Raw genomic sequence first — 22680 nt, 5'->3', positions numbered from 1 at the left:
TGGTGAAATGATGTGAGCTATGTTTAAGTAAGTTTTATTTTGTTTTTATGATATTTATGCCTACATGTTGTCTCGTTACTCTTCATTAGCTATGAATGTGATAACTCACTCCCGGTGTGCTATTTGTGTTTGGATCCTGTGATGATCTCGAACCTTGTGTTCGTGGGAGCAGATGAATAGGTGGATGACTATGAAGAACATGATGTTAGAGGACACGGGAACACAATGCTCTGATAGGATGTGACATTAGGGTATAGGTTCTATATTAATTGTATGAAGTTTTGGACAACCTTGTTTTGAGCCAAAGTTTGTATTTATTATTTATTTGGACAAGTTTTATTATGATATTAGAAAGGTGAATGTGAGCCTTTTACCCTTTTTGAAAGACTTGTATTTAAAAATGTTTTAAATATTGTTAATTAATATTTGAATTTTTATTTCTTTTATTATTAGTACATATATGTATGGGGTAGAGGGTGTCATAGTGTCTACAAACTTTGTATCAAAAACACTTTTTTCATATAATCATGAATGAAATGATATCTTATCTCAATATTCTTAGCCTTTGAATGTTGTATGAGATTTTTGGACAGATTGATTGCACTAATGTTGTCACAATATTTTTGTATGTTGTTCTCAAAACTATAGTAATCTTCTAATTGATACTTTACCCACAGCAATTGTGAGCAACAACTTGTAGCAAACACATACTCATCCTTTGTTGTAGATAGAGGGATGGAGTTATGTTTTTTTCTTGCCCAAGATATCAAACAAGGTCCAATATAATGACATCCACCACTTGTTCTTTTTCATTCAACTCTATCTCCTACAAAATCTGCATCACAATATCCTACTAGATAACATAAGATCCTCTTAATAACTTTGAGATGTGACTCTCGAGGATTAGACAAAAACTCTAGCACATAGACATACATTATACATAATATCATGTCTACTAGCAATCAAATACAAAAGTGAGCCAATCATACCTTTGTAGATCGTTTGATCTACTAGCTCACCTAATTCGGCTTTGTTCAAGTGTTTGGAAGCATGCATAGGTGTTTTCATTGGTTTAGCACCTTCCGTCTTGAACTTCTTCAATGGTTCTTTAGTGTATTTCTGTTGATGAATATACCTTTGCTATCTTGCTTGACCTGAAGCCCTAGAAAGAACTTGAGTTCTCCTATTATGCTTATTTCAAATGCACTCTTCATCAGATAAGAGAAATCCTTGAACAAAATTCTAGTAGCTCCAAAAATAATATCATCTACATATATTTAAACTATAATGAAATCCTTGCCAACTTCTCTTCTGAAAAGACTTATATCTACTTTGTCTCTCATAAAACTAGTTTCTAAAAGAAAAGAACTCAGTATACCATACAAGCATGAGGTGCTTGTTTTTTTACCATACATGGCCTCCAAAGACAACATTTCCTCCTTCAAATGACTTTAGGTCGAGGAACATAGATCTTTCCCATGTCATGTATTGTAAGCAGCCACTATCCAAATACCAGCTTAAACCCTAGCCTTTTCCTACCAAGGATATTTGAAATAGGAACAATATGAGATTTTGGTACCCAAATCATTTTGGGTCTAGTAGAATTTGTACCCTTAGACATATACTTCTTCTTATGAATGGATCTGAACTTAGAATGTCCAGACTTACCATAAAAGTCACATTTGTCTGGATTAGACTGTGACTTGGAGGATGATGCCAGTTTTTCTAAGCCTAGGTTAGACTTATCATGGGGATGTTGATGGAATTTTAAAAGCATAGTTAAGGTATTTGGAATTTCTGAAAACTTCCCAATGTCTTTTTTAAGACATGTTACTTCCTTTCTTAGTTTTCAATTATAAAGGATTCATTTGTCTTACTAGCCTTACTCAAACTCTCTACTAGAGTTTGGATATTCTTTTTTAGATCTTTATTTGATTTCTTCATCTCAGTGTTTTAAAGAATAAATTTTTTATATTTTTCTTTGTATTTTTTGCACTAAAAAGAAATCATATGACAGTTTTGAAGAAGAACATTATAAAGCATATCTTTTTCATCATCTAATGAAGCACTATAAAAGGTATTAGATTCAGAACAACTTTTTTGTTTGTATCTTCCATAAGACAGATCTTGACTTGCTCATTGTTTGAGTTACTACTTTTCTCATTGTTTGAGTCGTCCTAGGTGACCATCAGACTTTTCTTTTTTCTTGTAACTAGAGCATCAATTTTCTTCAGTTGGGGACACTTATCCTTGATATGTCCAGGTTTCCCACATTCAAAGCAGGTGATCTCGTTGCTTTCCTCCTTGTACTTCTTCTTGAATCTTATGTCCTTCCTTCTTGAGGAATGCTAGAACTCTCCTTCCTCTTTCATCATTTGCTTGAACTTTATGGACATGAGAATCACTTCATCACCTATGGATTCTCTAGAACTATCATTTGATCCATCTATACTTTAAAAAATTTAGAGGAGATCTTCTTTTCTTCTCTTTTGTAGTTGGTCTCTCCTAACTAAAGCTTGTATTATGATATATTAAATTTCATTGAAATAATTGTATTAAAAGAATATGATTTTTTAGTTACTTTACTTAAAAATAAATGAGTTATTTTATCAATAAAAAGATTAGGTGATTGATATAAGAATTGCTAAGATTATTTAATAATTATGACAGAAAGTCTAGCAGTTCCATATACTAATATAAAGGATTACAAGATTATTATTGTGAAGTTGTTTATTATATTAGTTTGGATAAAATATTTGTTATATTTGAATTGGTGATCCTTGAGAATGATTTGAACTACCATGTTTTATCTTATTCTATCTTTAAAGAAAATAAAATATTAGATAATGTTAATAATTAGATAAATCTAGATAATAGAGTAGAAAAAGATAAAGAAAGATTTGATTAGCCAAATCTATTGACAATATATTTCATGCCATCCAATCTTAAATCATATTCTCTTGTACTTATATAAGGATAGACATTTCTCTTCTCTTGGAATTCTATGGACAATCTCTCTCAAAAAATAAAAAATTAGTAGAGCATGTAGGATTGAGAAGAAGGAAGAAATAAAGAGAATCTTGTTGACGTAGTAAATAGAGAAGAGGAAAAATAGGTGAAGAACATGAATTACTATGCTTCAAGAGGTGAGTAAAACAAATTTTTTCTAAACTTTCATCATATGAATTTTTGGGAGCATGTCTTCTTGAATATTAAGTTATAATTTGATGCATTTATATTTGCATGAATTGATCTTTGTGGTGATTGCAAGAATTTAGATTATGTGGTATTCTTGCATGAAATTATTTTGTTTGATCGAGTACTTACCACTAGGCCAAAAGCTATAACTGATAGTTAGGGCACAACTCTTTCTACTTAAGAGCATAACAGCATAAACGACACGAGTCGACTGTGACTTGACCCACTTGGACCTCCACCATAGGACAATTGATGCCATAACCTGGCAAACAATCTTCCCTTCAACAATTGCCCCACTGGAAATCAAGAACTCCTGACCTTGGCTCTGATACCAATTTTTGGATTGAGTGCTTACCACTAGGCCAAAAGCTATAGCTGATAGTTAGGGAACAATTTTTTCTACTTATGAGCATAACAGCCCAAGCACCATGAGTCGACTGTGACTTCACCCACCTGGGCCTCCGCCACAGGACAATTGATGCCACAACATGACAAACATATTTAAGTGTTATAAGCGTTGAATTTAATCATAGAAATCCAATAAGTTTGCTTGAGATTATTGGAATTTCCCACATGCCTATGGTTAAAGGGAAATTAGAATTTGAATGTATATACCCGTAATTGACATTATAATATATGTGTACATTTACAATGAATTAGCTTTGTTAATCTTGTTCTAGTGTAGTGTGTGCCCTTCAACAAGTTTATATATGCATGTTTAATTTAATTGTTCATGCCTATGGATGTGCGTAATTATGCTTATGTATGAAGTGTTGTTCATATGTTTAATTGTTATTTATAAAATTACAGCACTGGTATGATGTGACATGAGGATAATTATGATTGATGCAAAGTGTTTAAGAATTCATTTAACACTTATTTGGGATGACAAGTTTTATTAGTGTGAGAGTCAGTCATTACCTTCTGGGAAGGAATGACAATATACATTTTATTCCAAGAATAGAACGATAGATACCTTCATTTGGGATGAGAAAGAGATATGAGATACCTCCATCTAGGATGGAGACAAGATTTATAATAGATATCTCCATCTGGGATGAGGAAGAGATACCTCCATCTATGATAGGGAAGACAGTGGGACGCCATTGTATGGATATGAGCTCATACATCCTTTGAAGAATTTGAGATCCACACCAGTCTTGGGAACCAAAGAGTTGAGTCTATTGATCCTGAGAATCACTAAGTCGTGTCTTTGATATTTGTTTGTTCAAGAATTGAATGCAGTAAAATCTTGGTGTTTATTTGCTAGAGTGTTCTTTCGTTGTGTGAATAATTTGTGTTTATAAGTATGTATACATTATTTTTAATTTAATTTTGTGGATATCATGGTTTCATTTTTTCGATTATCGCACCAGTTGAGAACAACACAATTTGTGAATTATTTTAGAACTTGTTTTATTCACTGAGATTATTATCTCACTAAAAGTATTGTTTTCAAAGTTTGAGGAAGAAGCTTTTTGAGACAGAGGAAAATTGAAGACTTAGTTAAATTTTGTTTTAGTTTGGTTAGTATTTTTTAGATATCCATATTTGAAAATAAAGTTGTTTATTTATGTAGAGACTCATTTATTATAATGTTTAAAGTATTTTGAACCATTGAAATTTCTAAATTCTTATTTTATGGATGCTTTAAAGTATATTTTTTATTATGGGTTGTTATTGTAACAAAGGACATTACATTTATGGTATTAGAGCAATTTGATCCTAAATCAGATCGTGGTAGTAGGTTTTTTTCAAAAAAGAAAATCAAATATAAGCGTATAAGACTGCTTGTTAGAACTATAAATGTGGCATACTAATCTCATACATATTGATTGGGATTGATCAACCTAATATTTGAAGGGTGGTGTGCATACTAATCTCTTAGATGTTGGACTTGATCAACCTAATATTTGTGGCATGGTGTGAAAATTCATTGGAACTAATAAGCAATGGGCAACAACGAGTGAGCCATTAGAATTTATAAATTATTATTTTATGGACAAGTATACTTTTATTAGGGTTGTTATTTAATGAAGAGAATTACATTCCACATCTTAAGAAAGTCATCTAGAATCTTCAGATTTATTTGAGCTTTGAGGAAGATGTGTCCCAGAGCTTCAAGTCCATTTAGAAGCACTTGAAGTCTTCCAAACGTATCATCCATAGATTCTCCTTCTTTCATGGAGAAAATCTCATAACGCCTTGTTAGGGTGACAACTTTTCTCAGTTGAACATCTCTTGTCCATTCGTAGTTGATTCTCAGCATGTCCTAGATCTCTTTGGTTGTCTTCAATCTACAAATCTTGTTATACTCATTCCTGGACAGAGCACATGTTAGAGTATAACGAGCTTTTGTATTTAGCTCCATTACGGTTGTTATTTTCCATTAGAATCTTTTTCTCTAGACGTTGTCAGGTGCTTAACCCTTAGAGGTTAAGCTTTGATACCAAACCGTAAAGACAAATATCACAAGAAGGGGAGTTGAATTATGATTTTAGAAATTTTTAAAACCTATTTTTTGTGAAAAACAAGGATGTTGTTTGAAGAGAAACTTTGTAAGACAAATAACAAATTTTCGCAAATACACGTTTAGACGATGGAAACTGATTTTGCAAAATAGAGAGTTTTCAAAACAAAATCAAATTTAAACCATAGGTCAATTTAAAGCATAAGAGACTGAAAGCATATAAGACACAAATTTATGTTGGTTTGACTAGACCATTGAGACTACGTCCAATTATTGGCTAACCACTAAGCTCCACTAACTTCAACAAGTATTATTCACTGCCACTTATCGATCTACAACCTAAGCTTTACATCAATCGTTACAACCTAGCATTCTTTGTCCTACCAACACACTGTAAACAAATCGCAAGATTTATAGTTTGTTTGCAAAATGCCTAACTCCCAATCGTCTTACAAACAAATATACAATCTCAACACTTAGTCTTTTCTCTCAAGGTATTCTAGGTGTTTTGAGAGCTTTTTTAAACTATACAAGAATTCACAGAGAGCTTTTTTGAACTATACAAGACTTAACAAAGAGCTTTTTATAGAAAGAATTTGAATGATAGCAAGTAGGTTCATAACCATGTCTTCAAAGCTTCTAGTATTTATAGGTCTTCTTCAACAAGTTTCCATTGTCTCTAAATGGATAGATTTCTTCACTTGAGCTTGCATTTGAAGATTGTGGTCGTTGGAGCATTTAATGCTTTCATTAAATGCACATACTTTTTCTTGTTGAAAAATCACTCTTTTTTACTTTCGTGTGGAATACTTCAACAAAAATCACTTCCTTTGTGTTAGAGTAGGTCTGTCACAGTAGAGCACATCTTTTGATGATGTTTGGCAACTTCCAGGTCTTGAGCTTCATTTTTTCTTTATAGGATCCGACACAAATCCTTGGAGAATTTTTTTTCTACAAAACGAATCTCAAACATAGATCAACAAATGAAGTTTTAAATGGCATCGTTACTGTTGTATCAGATCTTGGCTTGTTTCTACTATCGCTTGAAAATGAAAACACGGATGCATGAGCCACGCTCAAATATCACATAAGATGTAACTTTTAACCTTTGCATCTAGTTAAAACAATTAAGGATCCTAATTCGTCTTTAGACACAAATATCTTTTGACTGAACAAATTTTTACTTATTTTATTTTTTAATTCAATTTTCCATTCTTTTAGTTTATATTTTTAAAATCATAAAAATGAACAAACTTAGACGTGTGAAATTTTTGTATTATATAAAAAAATGCAAACAAAATGTATGTTAATTAAATTTCAGGCATTAAAATAATACCTTTATCTTAATAAAAAAATTACCTAAAAAAATCCTTTGGATTTTTAAATTCCTGGGGTTTATTTTCTTGTGGATTTTTAAATTTTTTTAGGAATGTAATGACTTTTAAAATATTTAAAAGATTTTTATGATTAAAATTTTATATTTTTGAATTTAATAGATTTATAACATTAGAATTCATAAGATTTAAAAGTATTTTATAAATTTACAAGTACTCATTGATTTTTTTACTAGATTTTGCAAGTATAATTTTTTTCCTAGTGATATGTGTAACCATCACAATTTGATGGCTAAAATAAGAAGAAAAATAATTAGAAGTCTTAATCTCAAGATAACTATCGGATGTAATATCTATATCTACCTCTTATGAGGAAAATAAACCTGGTACCACGTGTCCTTCTAAAATCAAACATATCTCCCACTCCTTCCTCCCTTTCTCGCCCCCCCACGCGCTGACATCCATTCGTGGGTTTTTTTCTACTTCATGTCCCTTACTGACATTTTTGGTCCTTGATATCTACTCGACTTTTGTATTTGGTCCCTGATAAGTTTTTTCTTCAAATCGAGTCTCTAATATTTAAAAAGTTTTGTTCGAGGTCTAGTCGTTAATCGGGATCCGTTAATTGCTTACGTGATTGTTAACCGGGCATGTTGGCATGCAACGTGTGCTACCATGTGTACTCATTGGCATGAGTGGGATTACACGTGTACGCTTGTACGCTTAAAAAATTTCTTTTTTCTCTTTTCTTTTCTTTTTCTTTCTTTTCCCAATATTCCCAGTCTTCCTCCTCCTCTCGCAACCCCTTTCTTCCACCCCCCTATTCTTCACCATATTTTTTAATGAAAAAGATTACTAGTATTATTCATTGAAAATAATTATGCCCAAGTTATGTAAAACCATTATGGGCGAAAAATCTATTTTATTTTAGTATTCAACACAACTTTATATCTAAGATTCACCAAATTTGAAAATTTTATTGATAAATATTTTTATAATAATATTAATATTTTAAATATGTATATTAAATTTATTATCATAAATTTGGTAAATATATTTTGTATTACAAAATAGTTTTAAATTACTTCATTAATAATATCATAAATTAAATTAGTTTTAAATTTTTAATAACAGAGGCCATAATCATTCACAAGACACAATCCTAAGGGGGTGTGTATTGGATTGAAATTTTAATAGACTCTATGAGAATGTAACGACTTTTAAATATTCTTTTAAAAGACTTTTATAATTAGAATTTTGTAGTTTAGATTTAAATGAATTTATAAAACATGAATTCATAAGATTTGGAAGAACTTCATGGATTTACAAGATTTTAAAGGATCATGAATTTTTAGAAAACATTTAAAATTATGAGTCTATGAAAAAATTGATAGTATGCAAATTATTCTTCCACTCATAAAAATAATAAATGAGTTAAATGACCCTTTCTTTTTTATCCTATTTGATTCAACTTTTGAACACAATAAATCATATTCAATTGACAATTGAAACTAATAAGTTAAGTTTTCTTTATTGCATGTTTTTTTCCACAACAAATAATTGTTCTTTTTAAGGCAGAGCAAAATATAATACTAGTTATCATAGCAAAAATTATCATCTAAAAGTCATGAGAGAAGACATGCTCTAGGACAGGTACACCATGAAGAAGAGAATGTTCATGGTTGAGTCCTGACTTTGTACAATAATCACTTCCACGAATAAATTTTAATAGATGAGATGAGTTTCAGATAACTCGGTCTACATTGTTAAAAATGATGTTGTTCCTCATCAACTAAATCTTTTGTCACATTGCATGTCAGAAAATGTATATAAGTTTGCGGGTCTTTCTAGTGTTAAAGCAAATCCATATTCCAGCTGAAAATATTAATAATAAAAAATTAAATAAACCGCAAGGAGTGTCATAAATAATCATAGATACAAAAAGATAGAGTCCCCCATCAGCCAAATGTCTATGTGCTCATATTATATAACAAATAATTGTATTTGTATTTTACTAGTGAAAAATTGTTACGAAGAAGCAAGAGAAAAGAAAATCAGTCATGGTAAAATAACATGCGGTTATATATTGAAGGCTATTAAGATATTGAAGGTTATGAAATGTTATACATGAATGTCTGTATTGCCTTCAAGAAAGAAAGAAAAAATTATGAGTATTGAGAGAAAAAAGAAAAAAAAAAAGAATCAGGAAAGTCTTGAGGTTTTTTGTGGGATTGTTTAATGTATAACTTTTTTATTGAAAAGTCACACGAAATCCATCAAAATCTATATTAAAAAAGAATCCTCTAAAATCTTTGTATTTTTTAATAGTAGAGGACTTCTTAAAAGTGGTAAAAAAAACTCTAATTGAATATCATTGGATTTTGTTGTATTTCATAAAAATTCTAATTGAATGCCATAAGACTTATTTATGTCATTTAAGGTCTTGATTGAGTATCTCAAGATTTTTTTGTTGTATAAAAAAATATTTTAAAATGTTTCAAATTCCTAAATCAATACATCCCCTAAGTATCATTCACATTGACAATCCTACTTGAATAGGTAGGATCATTTTAGGCAACAAATTAATTTCTTCAAATATTTAACATAAAATGCCTATTTAATACTCAACAATTAATATATTTTATTTACTTTTAAATCTTATAAAATTATTTTTACATAGAAATCATATAAAATAATCTTAAATAATTTTATAAACAAATATTCTATTAACAATATTTTTTTATGAAGTTGAAATTTTTATACTTTAAAAAAATAAATCTAATTAGTTAATATATTATATTACAAAATAATATTTAATATTTTGAGTCTATCTTTAATAACTTTTCATACCACAATTTTGTTGACTTATATAATAATGTTAAATTTATATAAATATATATGTAATAAATATGTTAAAATCAATTTATTAAATATGTTATTATCACAAAACTTATTTTAAATTAGGTCATCAATAATAGCTTAAATTAAATATAGATTTTTTTTTATAGTCGAGTTCACATAAGACAATCTAACCATTGCATATGGCAACATTTTCAACATGCTTATGATAAATAATATCGTTAAAATCCTTTATGAAAAACAGATTGAAATATTTAGACAAAAATATTATTCTTCTTTAAATTAACACATTTTCTTTTCACGGGTGAAAGATAATACTAAAAAATTATAATTACACAAGTGCTTACTGATGAAATATAAATTATCCATTTTAACGTAATTTATGCAATGTTAACCAAGTCAACAATTCTTACTTTATCATTTTTATTAAACATTCATGGTTTTGGTTTTTTTTTTTTATTATTGTAGTTGAGCAACAAATGTATATCTAATTTTTAATTTTGAGCAAATTATAATATATGCAAATTATTTTACAAAAAAACATAGAAATCAAGGCCACCCATGCAAACCGGGAACTAACTAGTTATCTACTAAAATGTTTTACTTGAAATTCATTAAATATTAAAAAAAAATTATAAATTGTAAAAATTATTAACTTAATATCAACATATTTCATTACAACCATTAAATATATATGATTTATTTCTATTATTTATAGTCTTAATTAAATACAACAATATTTTTTTATAAAAAATATTTCAAAATTCATTAAAATCATAATTAAATACACCTCCATCTTTCTTAATTTTCATAAATGAAAACCACCACTATACCAGAATCACACATGATTCCAAGAATATTTAAAATATATTAATATTCAATTGAGTGAAGGAGGACAAAAACAAACAGCAGTTGCAACAACAAGGCACATTTCAACGTTTATTTATTTTTGTTGAAAGAAGAGAAGCAACAAATCAATCTCACACTTAGTGTTGTTACGATGGAATCACCGTTCAAACCAGAGATTCTGAAGGGGAAGGTTGCTCTAATCACTGGTGGAGCCTCCGGAATCGGATTCGAAATTTCCACCCAATTCGGTAAACATGGAGCCTCTGTTGCGCTCATGGGTCGCCGCAAACAAGTCCTTCAGTCCGCTGTCTCCGTTCTCCAATCCCTCGTCATTCCCGTAACTACTTACTTCCTTAAACGCTTTTTTTTTTTGAGAGGAAATGATTCTGTCGTGTTGAATTCTCAATGAAAAACTTATGTGCGTCTCTCTCTTCTTAGAAATGAGATAAGTAGGGTCGCTTTAGAATTAAAATTTTTGTACAATTAGAAGAGAGGTACAAAACTTCCATGTGATAGTTCTTAGAATGTGATTTAGATGTAACTCAATCCTACAAATAAGACTTCTTTGTATGCTGTATGGTGAGGGTTGCCCTCTCACTGTTATATTCTAACTTTATCATATTAGTAGTCGATGTGAAATCTTTAATTGTTTAATAATTTAACTGAGAAGATCCTTGAACAAAACTTAGATCTAGTTTCATAGGTAATTCTCCTGGCGTTGTTCCATACTCGTTGTAGAAATAGGGTTTCACCTCCACAATTTAGTTATATCACCTCTAATGAAAACTTTGTTGTTCATATTATGAAAGTGAAACTAATTTTGATTAGAGAAAAATTCCAAAACCAACTATAAACCTGGTTCAAGATCCATTTCCTTCCTTGTGGAATGGGGAAAAATTGAAATGATTGACTTTTTGGTCTTCTATAGAAAATAAGAGATGGTGGTTTTTTATTTGACTATTGATGTAATGGGTCAGCATTATTTTTTTTTGTGAAGAGAGTTACTGATGTGAATTCTGTTGTGGGTATAGGCTGTTGGGTTTGAGGGGGATGTACGGAAGCAAGAGGATGCCGCAAGGGTGGTGGAATCCACGTTCAAGCATTTTGGAAGGATTGATATACTCGTCAATGCTGCAGCTGGGAACTTTCTCGTTTCTGCAGAGGATTTGTCCTCAAATGGCTTTCGAACAGGTTCTGCTTCTATCACCTCTTTTTTTTCTTTTTTTAAAGCCAAAAGCTTATTTGGATAGTTAAAAAACTTATTAAAGAGTGTTACTAAAGTGTGATTTATTTATTATGTTAATGTTTCTGGTGTTGGTCTCTAATGAGAATAGGAGTTTCACCTTGGTCACTTGTTAACTTTTAATACAAACTTATAGTTTAACTAGATTTCCTTTTTCGATTATGGAAACAACGTATATAAGTGTTTATATTATAAACACTTAGTTAAGTTGTTTCCCTGAACGTGTCTCTATTTTGTGTATTATGTTAATTGTTAATAGACGGGCATAGGTCTCATATCGACAACCTCTTTGCTTAAAGATGCACCATTCAAATATGTGGATAGGATAGATGTTGTATGTTGGTTCATTAACAACCTTTAATTAATTCTCTTAGACTTTACCAACTTATTATTTTTCTGTTTTCTGTTATTTTGTTATAGCATGTAATAGTTAAGTAGTTTTAAGTTGGTTAGGTTAGTTAGATTTGAAATAGTGCTTCTATTTCTTCTTGCATAGCCTAGATCATAAGAGAGTTTTTTCTGTAACCAGAGGAAAAAAAAATTGCAATTTTTTTAATAAAAGTGGCTGCTGTGAGTTCTGTGCAGTTTTGGTTCATATGTTTTCTGCATTTTTCTTATTCTTGTTCATACAAGAAATTCATTCTTTTGTGAAGTAAAATCTGATCTTGGCACAACAAATTGGTGCGGTGAGCGTGGAACGATTTTGAGTTTGATTCAAGAAATGGGCTCGGCCAAGTATGAGGTTGAAAAATTCACAGGGCAAAATGATTTTGGCCTATGCTGATTGAAGATGAGAGCTCTTCTTGTTCAGCAGGGCTTGGTGGAAGCACTTGATGGAGAAATCAAACTCGAAAAGATGATGGCTGATGGGGATAAGAAAGCACTATTGCAGAAGGCATACAATGCAATTATTCTCAGTCTCGGAGACAAGGTGCTGAGGCAAGTCTCTAAGGAAACAACTGCTGTTGGGGTTTGGTCAAAGCTTGAAGGTTTGTACATGACCAAATCTTTAGTTAATCGTCTTTACCTAAAGCAGTCTTTGTATTCGTTTAAAATGCATGAAGATAGATCAGTCGGAGAACAATTGGATTTGTTTAATAAACTGATTCTAGATCTTGAAAATATCGATGTCACTATTGATGATGAGGATCAAACTTTGTTATTGTTGTGCTCTTTGCCTAAGAGTTACTCTCATTTCAAAGAGACTTTATTGTTTGGAAGAGACTCTGTTTCTCTTGATGAAGTGCAGGCTGCTCTGAATTCAAAGGAATTGAATGAAAGAAAGGAAAAGAAGTCCTCTACAAGTGGTGAAGGGCTGACAGCAAGAGGCAAGACCTTCAAGAAAGATAGTAAATTTGATAAGAAGAAGCAAAAGCCAGAAAACCAGAAGAATGTTGAAGGAAACATATTCAAAATCAGATGTTATCACTGTAAAAAAGAGGGTCATACAAGGAAAGTTTGTCCTGAAAGGTAGAAAAATAGTGGCAGTAACAATAGGAAGAAGGACTCAGGAAATGCTGCAATTGTTCAAGATGATGGCTATGAATCTGCAGAGGCACTGATGGTGTCTGAAAAGAATCCAAAAACTAAATGGATAATGGATTCAGGGTGTTCATGACATATGACACCAAACATATCATGGTTTGAACAATTTTCTGATCAAGTAGATGGGTTAGTACTCCTTGGAGATAACAAGCCTTGCAAAATTGAAGGAATTGGATCTATAAGGTTCAAGTTTCATGATAGGGCTGAAAGAATTCTCACAGAGGTTAGATATGTACCTGAGTTGAAGAAAAAATTAATCTCTCTTGGTGAATTTGATAAAAGAGGGTATGTGTTCAAGGGTGAAAAAGGAATACTGAATATAGTTAAAGACTCCATGGTTGTCATGAGGGGAATTATGGAAAATGGCCTCTATTCTGTAGATGGTGAAGTTGTAATTGGCTTTGCAGCCACTGCAACTGGAAGAGTTTTATCAAAAACTAAGTTATGGCACATGAGGTTGGGCCATGTAAGTGAGAAGGGGTTGATTGAATTGGCAAAACAGGAGGTGCTATGTGGAGACAGAATGGAAAGATTAAAGTTTTGTGAACATTGTGTCTGTGGCAAAGCCTGTAGAGCCAAATTTAATGCTGGACAACAGAGAACAAAAGGTACCCTTGATTATGTTCATGCTGATCTTTGGGGTCAAACCAAGACTCCCTCTCATTCTGGAGCAAGGTATTTCTTGAGCATTGTGGATGACTACAAAAGGAAGTTGTGGATCTACATTTAGAAAACAAAAGATGAGGCTTTTGATAACTTCAAAAGCTGGAAAACACTTGTGGAAAACCAAACAGGCAGAAAGATCAAGAGGCTTCATACTGATAATGGTCTTGAGTTCTGTTCTGAACCTTTCAATGATTTCTGTAAAGAGAATGGCATTGCAAGGCACAGGACAGTTGCGGGCACCCCTCAACAAAATGGTTTAGCTGAAAGATTCAACAGGACCATTTTGAAGAGAGTGAGATGTATGCCGCTGAGTGTAGGATTACCCAAGATTTTTTGGGCTGAAGCAGCAATGACGACTGTATATCTCATCAACAAGTGTCCTTCAACAGCTCTAAACTTTAAAACCCCTGAGGAGATTTGGTCTGGCCATCCACCGAGTCTAAAACAACTAAAGGTATTTGGATGTGTTGCCTATGCTCACATCAAGCAAGACAAATTGGAACCTAGAGCTGTCAAGTGCATTTTTCTAGGATATCCTGAGGGAGTGAAAGGGTATAAGCTGTGGTGTTTGGAGGCTGGTTTTAAGAGGTGTTTAGTGAGTCGTGATGTTGTCTTTAATGAAGCTGAGATGGCCTACAAGACCAAGCCCAGCATGGTTCAGTCCAGCACTGATCAAAGTAAGAAAATTGATTCTGAAAAATTAAATTTTGAGGTGGAGACTGAGAATAAACATGCTAAAACACAAGCTGTTAATTGACCTCTTGATGAAGAAAAATCTGAAGAAGAGGAAAAGCTGACTATGTGCTGGCTCGAGATAGAATCAGAAGGGAAATCAAACAACCTAAGAGGTATGGATATGCTGATCTAATAGCATTTGCTTTGGTAGCTGCCAGTGAAGTTTTGGAGGAAGATCCAAAAACTGTTAAAGTTGTCTTAGCTAGTAAGGAGAAAGAAAAATGACTTAGTGCCATGAATGAAGAGATTAAGTCTCTCCATGACAACCATACATGGGAATTGATTAAAAAAAACCACCTGGTTCTAGAGTGGTTCTAGAGTGGTCAGCTGCAAATGGATCTTCAAGAAGAAAGAAGGCATCCAAGGAGTTGAACTAAACAGATTTAAAGTTAGACTTGTTGCTCGAGGATTCCCTCAAAAGGAGGGAATTGACTTCAATGAAGTTTTCTCTCCTGTAGTGAAACACAGGTCAATCATAATTCTTATGACTATGGTGGCAGAATTTGATCTTGTGTTAGAACAAATGGATGTGATGACAACATTTTTGTATGGAAAGCTTGATGAGGTGATATTGATGAAACAACCCGAGGGGTTTGAAGTCAAAGGTAAAGAGGATTATGTTTGCAAATTAAACAAATCCTTGTATGGTCTAAAGCAGTCGCCTAGACAATGGAATAGGAGATTTAATGAATTTATGGCTCACATACAGTTTCATAGAAGTCACTATGATGACTGTGTTTACTTCAAATTTCCTTCTAAAGCTGAGTTTGTGATATTGCTATTATATGTTGATGATATTTTGATAGCAAGTAACAGCAAGAGTGAGGTTGAAAAATTGAAATCTGAGTTAAGCAGGGAATTTGAAATGAAGGATTTGGGAGCATCCAAGAGAATATTAGGAATAAAAATCAAACGGGACAGAAAAAGGAAATTGTTGTATCTGTCCTAGGAGTTATATCTCAGAAAAGTTCTTGAAAGGTTTGGAATGTCAAATTCCAAACCTGTAACTACTCTTATGTCACAGCAATTTAAGCTCAGTACAAGTCAAGCACCTAAGACATATGATGATATAATTTACATGAAAGATATTCCATATGCTAATGTTGTAGGGTCACTGATGTATGCTATGGTATGGTATGTACTTGCCCTGACATAGCTCATGCAGTGAGCTTAGTAAGTAGGTTCATGGCAAATCCAGGCAAAGCACATTGGCAAGCCCTGAAATGGATACTCAGATATATCAGAGGATCACTTGGAAGAGTTCTGGTTTATGGTGGAGCTAGGAATAGCAGACGAACAATTGCTATTGAAGGTTTTGTAGATTCGGATTATGTTGGCTGTTTAGATTCAAGGAAATCCCTCACAGGATTTGTGTTCACTTCTCTTGGCACTGCAATTAGTTGGAAAGCTAGCCTTCAAAAGGTAGTGGTTTTATCAATCACTGAAGCTGAATATACTGCTCTTACAGAAGCTGTAAAAGAATCTCTGTGGCTTGAAGGCATTGCAAAGGAGCTGAAGATACAAAATGAAGTGATCACAATACACTGTGATAGCCAAAGTGCCATTGATTTATCCAAAAATTCTGTGCATCATGAGAGGACAAAGCACATTGATATTAAACTGCATTTTGTCAGAGAAGTTATTGGTCAAGGATCAGTTATAGTCAAGAAGATTTCAACTGATCACAATCCTTCTGATATGATCACAAAAGTTCTTCCAAACAGCAAGTTTTTCCATTGTTTGAACTTAATTCAGCTGAAGGGTAATTGAATCCTGTTTCTGCAGCCACTGTTTTTGTTAATATTTTTGTTAATGTTTTGTTATTGAACCAAGGTGGAGAATTGTTGTATGTTGATTCATTAACAACCTTTAGTTAGGTCTCTTAGACTTTACCAATTTGGTATTTTTCTGTTTTCTGTTATTCTGTTATAGCATGTAACGGTTAAGTAGTTTTAAGTTGGCTAGCTTAGTTAGGCTTGAAATAGTGCTTCTATTTCTTCTTGCATAGCCTACTATAACAGAGTTTTTTCTGTAACCAGAGGAAAAAAAAAACTGCAGTTTTTTGAGTAAAAGTGGCTGCTGTGAGTTCTGTGCAGTTTTGGTTCATCTGTTTTCTGCATTTTTCTTATTCTTGTTCATACAAGAAACTCATTTTTTTGTGAAGTAAAATCTGATTTTGGCACAACAATAGATTTGTTACATTTCAGATGAGTGCTTTCTCCAAGACATGTTTCTCAGGTTTAGAACATGATGCAACCTTATTCTGATTATACTAATTCAGTAATACAAAGGAAATGGTGATAAGTTGTATTCTTTGCAGTTCTGGACATCGATTCTGTTGGCACATTCACAATGTGCCATGAAGCACTAAAATATCTCAAGAAAGGGGGAGAAGGAAGGAGCAACTCTTCTAGTGGGGGATCAATAATAAACATTAGTGCTACCTTGCATTACACAGCTTCTTGGTATCAAATTCACGTGTCTGCAGCAAAGGTTTATTGCACATGACTTAGATGTTAAAATCATCTTGTTGGCATTCACCTTTAAATTTCTTGTGTTCACCAGGCAGCTGTTGATGCCACTACAAGAAACTTGGCACTAGAATGGGGAACAGACTATGATATTAGAGTCAATGGGATTGCACCAGGTCCAATAAGTGGCACTCCTGGCATGAGTAAACTGGCTCCTGACGAAATAAGTAGCAAAGCCAGAGATTACATGCCACTGTATAAACTTGGGGAGAAATGGGATATTGCCATGGCTGCACTTTTTCTAGCATCAGATGCAGGTTGGTCACTTTATCTATTCTCCCAAATATTTAAAATTATTGTTTCAATCTTGTTTACATGTTTTTATTAGGGCAACTAAATGTTCTGTATTTGAATGTTCATGTCCGCTGAATGTCTTGAGCTTCCAATCCACTTTATTTTGAACAGCTCTCAAAACCCAAGAAAATTATCAAAAAGTTACAAAACTGAAATTATTAATTATTTCCAGTTCCGAATATTATTTTAGATTTAACTACCTCCTCTCCCAGGTCCCAATCAGCTATTTTTATACAGCTAATTGATTTATGATAAGGAATGTTTATATCTGTGCTATTCCAATGGCAATTATGTTTTGCACCGTTGTCTTGGCTGCTAGCAGACTATTCCTATGCTAGATTGATTGAAACAAGGGAAATTTTTTCTAGCCAATACTTCCTCTACTTTGCATGTAATTTATGTTTTTCCAAAGCATAATCCTCTTCTTTTGAGATCTCTAAGAGCGACCAATCTATTTTATTTGCTTTCTACCTGTTAGAAGGGTAGGTCTTTTGCTTTCTTTGCTCGTCTCTACCCTTATTGCATGTCTATGTGATCTTTGATATCTTGGTTCCATTGTTGTTATCCTTTGGCTAGGTATTGGTCCAGTGGGACTACAAACATACATTATTTTTCTATTACATCAGTTTTTTTGTGGCAGATGCTATAATTAAGTTTTGGAAAACAAAATGTTTTGGTATGAAAACACCTTGAAATATTGGTTGTGCTTTATTCTGGTAAGATATTTGACTCAGAATGAGTAATTTGTTTTCCGAATTTCCGCCATTGAATATTTCTAACCCAAATTCATAGACTCGTGTCATGTAATGAAATTTCCATTCCATGTTTATAAAACCGAATTCCTTTGTAACATTGTTTATGTAAATGTTTCTTTCCATATTTCATTTCTTCTAAGCCATCATACACTTATCAGTTTGATAGCCTTTGTTAAAACAAATCAAATTAGAATCTTTTACTCTTTCACTCTTTCATGTTTACCCCTGAAGAATAAGACCATCTCATCATGCTGGAAAAAAATGCTGTTACTGTTAAATTATTGTAACTGGGGCAATGTTACCCTATATACCTCAGTCATAATTTTTTTTTTTCCTTTTACCAATGGAAACTTGAAACCTTTCTGCAAATTTGTGAAGGAAAATTCGTTAATGGCGACACTATGATTGTTGACGGAGGACTTTGGCTGAGTCGGCCTCGCCATTTAGAGAAAGAGGCTGTGAAGCAGGTATCTCGATCAGTAGAAAAGAGATCCAGAAATGTTCCAGTTGGTGTTCCAAAAAGCAAGCTGTGAACCAGCAGATTCAGGTGTTAGCTTCTCTACACAGCCAGGAATCAATTTATAGTTTGTAGAATATTATGGATATGGGAGATACGAACTGTTACTTTTAAATTATTAAATAGTTGAACTTTCTCAAACTATAAAATATAAATAAGGTTGTTGCAGTTCCCATGATTATGCATTGTGCTGTTATCTGTGCTTGGAACTTTTAGGTAATGTTTGGTTTAATTACATTCGGATGCATTTGATATGAAACTTTCAAAAATTGGTGGGTATCACTTTTTTATAATCTATTTTAATTCAAATATTTCGTCTTATTCTACTTTCACACCTCTTTATTTCCTTTAAACCAAACTGATCCTTAAAGCAAATCCAGCTGCAGTAACTTTGAACATGATATGGGACTTGGATAATAAACAAATCCATCTAAATGAAAGGTGCATCCAGTAAATAAATCTTTTATTAAGTTATCAATTATATTTTAATTCACATAATATATAAAATTTAATAAAATAATAAAGAACTTTACAATATAAAATTTAAAAATTATATTATATTTTTATTTAAATATATAATTTCAACTTTGATGTTTGTTATTTAATTACTGTTACTTTAAATTATTTACTATTATTAAAATAACTAATTTATATTTTTAATAATTATAAAAATAAAAATATAAAAATAAAATCTTACTTATATATAAGTACAATAGGGCAGGAAATTTTTAAAAGTTGGGTAAAACTCTAGCCTTAATATGGTTAAAGCGAGTCTTTTTCATCAACGTCAGATTAGAGTCGGACGGATATACAGAGTTTGAATTTACTTACCATGTCTACGAGAAGTAATCACATTATATATTAGTAGTTCAATTTGTTAATTTTGTAGTTTGTTTAAAGTTACTAGGGAGAGTTAGTTTCAAAAACTAACTTATATATTGTGTGAAGAAGTGACTAATAAACGCATGTTAAAGTAAATACTATTTCAATCTACGTTTGTCGATGCTTGAGTTGAGATATAATAAGAATCTGATTCAAAGTCATCTCATTTGTGTAGTTTGAGTCATCATCTGCTAGCAATTTTTTTTAATTAGTTGTAACTTCTACCATTATTGTGTGATAAGTATTGAGTGAAATAATTTTCTATAAACAAGATTGTTTTTTCAAAAGTCTCCAAATATTGAAATTGAAATTCAAGCATGTGTGCACATACATGATACAAGTGATCCAAATATAGAGTTTACTCTCTTTAGTCTTAAAGTTTTTAAAATTTATATTTTTAGTTTTTAAATTTATTTATTTATTTTTAGTCCTTTTAACTTTTTTTTTGTTTGCTTTTACTTTTTAGTTTCTTAACTTTTTTTTTCATCCTTACTTTTAGTTTTTAAAAATAACTAAAAGTAAAGATGAAAAAACAAGTTTAAGGACTAAAACTAAGGATAAAAAAAATTAAAAGACTAAAACAAAAATTAAAATTAAAGGACTAAAAACAAAAATCTTAAAAAATTTAGGAACTAAAAAATAACTTATCCTCTAAAGATACTGTTATTAATTAAGATGACCCAACTTTAACTAAGGTAATGAATAGGTTGTTATTTTGTGAACTTGATAATAAATTATTATAAGATATGAACTAGGTGGTTTTTAAGAATATTTTAAAAAATGTATTGGATTTTATGATTTTGAAGTAAAAAGAAAATAGAGTCTCCTCAAAATAATTTGAAAGGCTAAGAACAATATATAACAATTAAACCCATATACAATACTAAAACATGAAAATTGAATAATCTTTTAAATAAGTATAAAAATTTAAGATTTACCCAAAAAAAATTATAAATGAATGTGTCTAAGTATTTATTACTTACGACGTTTCATACTTGCATATTATTTAATATATTAAATTAAAATTAAAATTTCGTATTCAAATCAAATCATTACAGTCCCTCATAGCTCAAGTGAAGTCAGGTAAGGTAATTAACTTTAATTTCCCACTTCGTAAGGAGAACCTACCAAATTTTGTAATAACCAAACTGTTTGTGTTTAAATTTACAAATTTATCCATGAAAGTTGTTTGCGGAATCTCTTCAATGACAAGCAAAACATTGAAGTTTTTGTGTTCCAATTCAGTGAATCACGGGAGCTGCTAATTTTCAAACTAAAATAAGTTTCCTCGAAATTTTAAGTTGTACTCGATTCTAGACATTGTAGGAAACTAAGGAAAAATTTGGCTGACACGGTAGCAATGCCATCGTGATGCAGTCACAACGAGTCTAAAACGCTTGATGTTGCGAGTGTAATTGCAATTGTGGACTACTTTTAAAACCATCAGTCACATTCTCACGTCTTTGTTTATTTATTTATTTGTCACCAAGATATTGATATAAAATAATCATAAATTTTTCTCAATCATATTTTTTTATCTATGAGCTCTGATAATTAAGTAAATTCCATATAAAATCAATTTTCATGATCTTGTTAGTAGTTTAGCCGTACATTTTTTCTAATACTCATAATGACAGATATTCATTCATGTGTTTGCACACTTCATCAAATTAGTTGTCACTTATATTACTGTTGTTTGCTAACAAGGGAGTAAAAGTGAGCAACATTTCCAACAAACAATAGTTTATAGTGTAATCTAGGGATGAGTGGTTAGCCCAATAAAAGAGACTGTTCAAAGGACATAATATTGGACTTGAAATAAGTAACTATATCAAGTAACTATAAGCAATCTTTGCCTGTAGTCTTCTCACAATGGTGTTCGAGCTACAATAACCTATTGATCCAACTGTGGATAAAATTCATATGTAGCAGTACAACAGATGGAGTTGGTTGCACATGCCATAGGTAAATGATTTTAAATTATCCAATGTTTCAATAAGATATTTTTTTGAGCTTAAGTCAGTTAACTTTGTCGTGGTCATTACATTCAAGATATTGTCCACTTCGATGTTCGATGAGATGTCACACTCTAGCCTAGGTGTGAATAATCCATCTTTGGCAAATGAAACAAAATGAGGACACTCAACAATATGAGATTATGACTAGGACTCTTGGGATAAAAGTCATTTGAAGTTGAGAAACTTTTAAGGACTCTACATTGGATAATGAATCATCTCCAATTCCAAGCGTTTACATATATTATGGGCCTCAATCAAGCATCCCAATCCAAAGTTATGGCGTTTGAATTTATCCAAGGCTTCCTTGTTCAGTTTTGAGTGTTGCAAAGTCTTATGGACCTCAATCGAGCATCTTAGTCAAAAGTTGTGGTCGTTTGAATTTGCTTACATCATCCTTGTTCAATTTCAAGCAATGCAATCTATTATGGGCCTCAATTAGGCATCCCATTCAAAAGTTATGGTTGTTTGAATTTGACTAAGGATTCTTTGTTCAATTTTGAGCATTTGGATATTTTACAGACCTCCTCAATCAGGCATCCCAGTGAAAAATTATGACCACTTGAATTTTCTAATGACTCCTTTGTTCAATTTTGAGTGTTTCGATATATTATGAGTCTCATAAAAATATCTTCTTATTTCTGAACCAATTGATTTTGTGTATATTATTATTATTATTAAAATAATAAATATGTTTGGGTTGGGATGGGTCACAGATCTAAAATTCAAAACCTATTATCTAACCCACTCAGTATCGATTTAATTGGGTTAGTTTGGGTCAAGTTGG

The 22680-nt window shown here is 31.8% G+C and overlaps 1 protein-coding gene across 2 annotated transcripts; it reads left to right on the top strand.

Annotated features, from left to right (window-relative positions):
- Positions 1-10753: 10753 nt before the first annotated feature.
- On the top strand, positions 10754-19177 carry LOC100793630 (peroxisomal 2,4-dienoyl-CoA reductase-like). 2 transcript variants are annotated; one of them, XM_041009445.1, is made up of 5 exons: positions 10754-11038; positions 11742-11901; positions 17220-17392; positions 17465-17687; positions 18858-19169. In XM_041009445.1, exons 1-5 carry the CDS (start codon positions 10862-10864, stop codon positions 19010-19012), a joined length of 888 nt encoding a protein of 295 aa, XP_040865379.1. In that variant the 5' UTR covers positions 10754-10861; the 3' UTR covers positions 19013-19169. The 2 variants fall into 2 exon arrangements, with proteins under 2 accessions (XP_040865379.1, NP_001239792.1); NM_001252863.1 differs by having other exon boundaries at positions 10808-11047; positions 18858-19177.
- Positions 19178-22680: the final 3503 nt, after the last annotated feature.

This window comes from Glycine max, chromosome 15 (genome assembly GCF_000004515.6).
Source record: "Glycine max cultivar Williams 82 chromosome 15, Glycine_max_v4.0, whole genome shotgun sequence".
Classification (NCBI taxonomy): Eukaryota; Viridiplantae; Streptophyta; class Magnoliopsida; order Fabales; family Fabaceae; genus Glycine; species Glycine max.
Note: the sequence above shows the minus strand (reverse complement) of the source record. Positions and strands in the feature narration are given on the sequence as shown.

Bases quoted from the DNA above. Each gene is read 5' to 3' on its own strand.
- LOC100793630 (NM_001252863.1), top strand. From the start codon at position 10,862: ATGGAATCACCGTTCAAACCAGAGATTCTGAAGGGGAAGGTTGCTCTA. The intron at 11,048-11,741 runs GTAACTACTTAC...TTGTGGGTATAG, and splicing joins TCCAATCCCTCGTCATTCCC to GCTGTTGGGTTTGAGGGGGA. The intron at 11,902-17,219 runs GTTCTGCTTCTA...TATTCTTTGCAG, and splicing joins CTCAAATGGCTTTCGAACAG to TTCTGGACATCGATTCTGTT.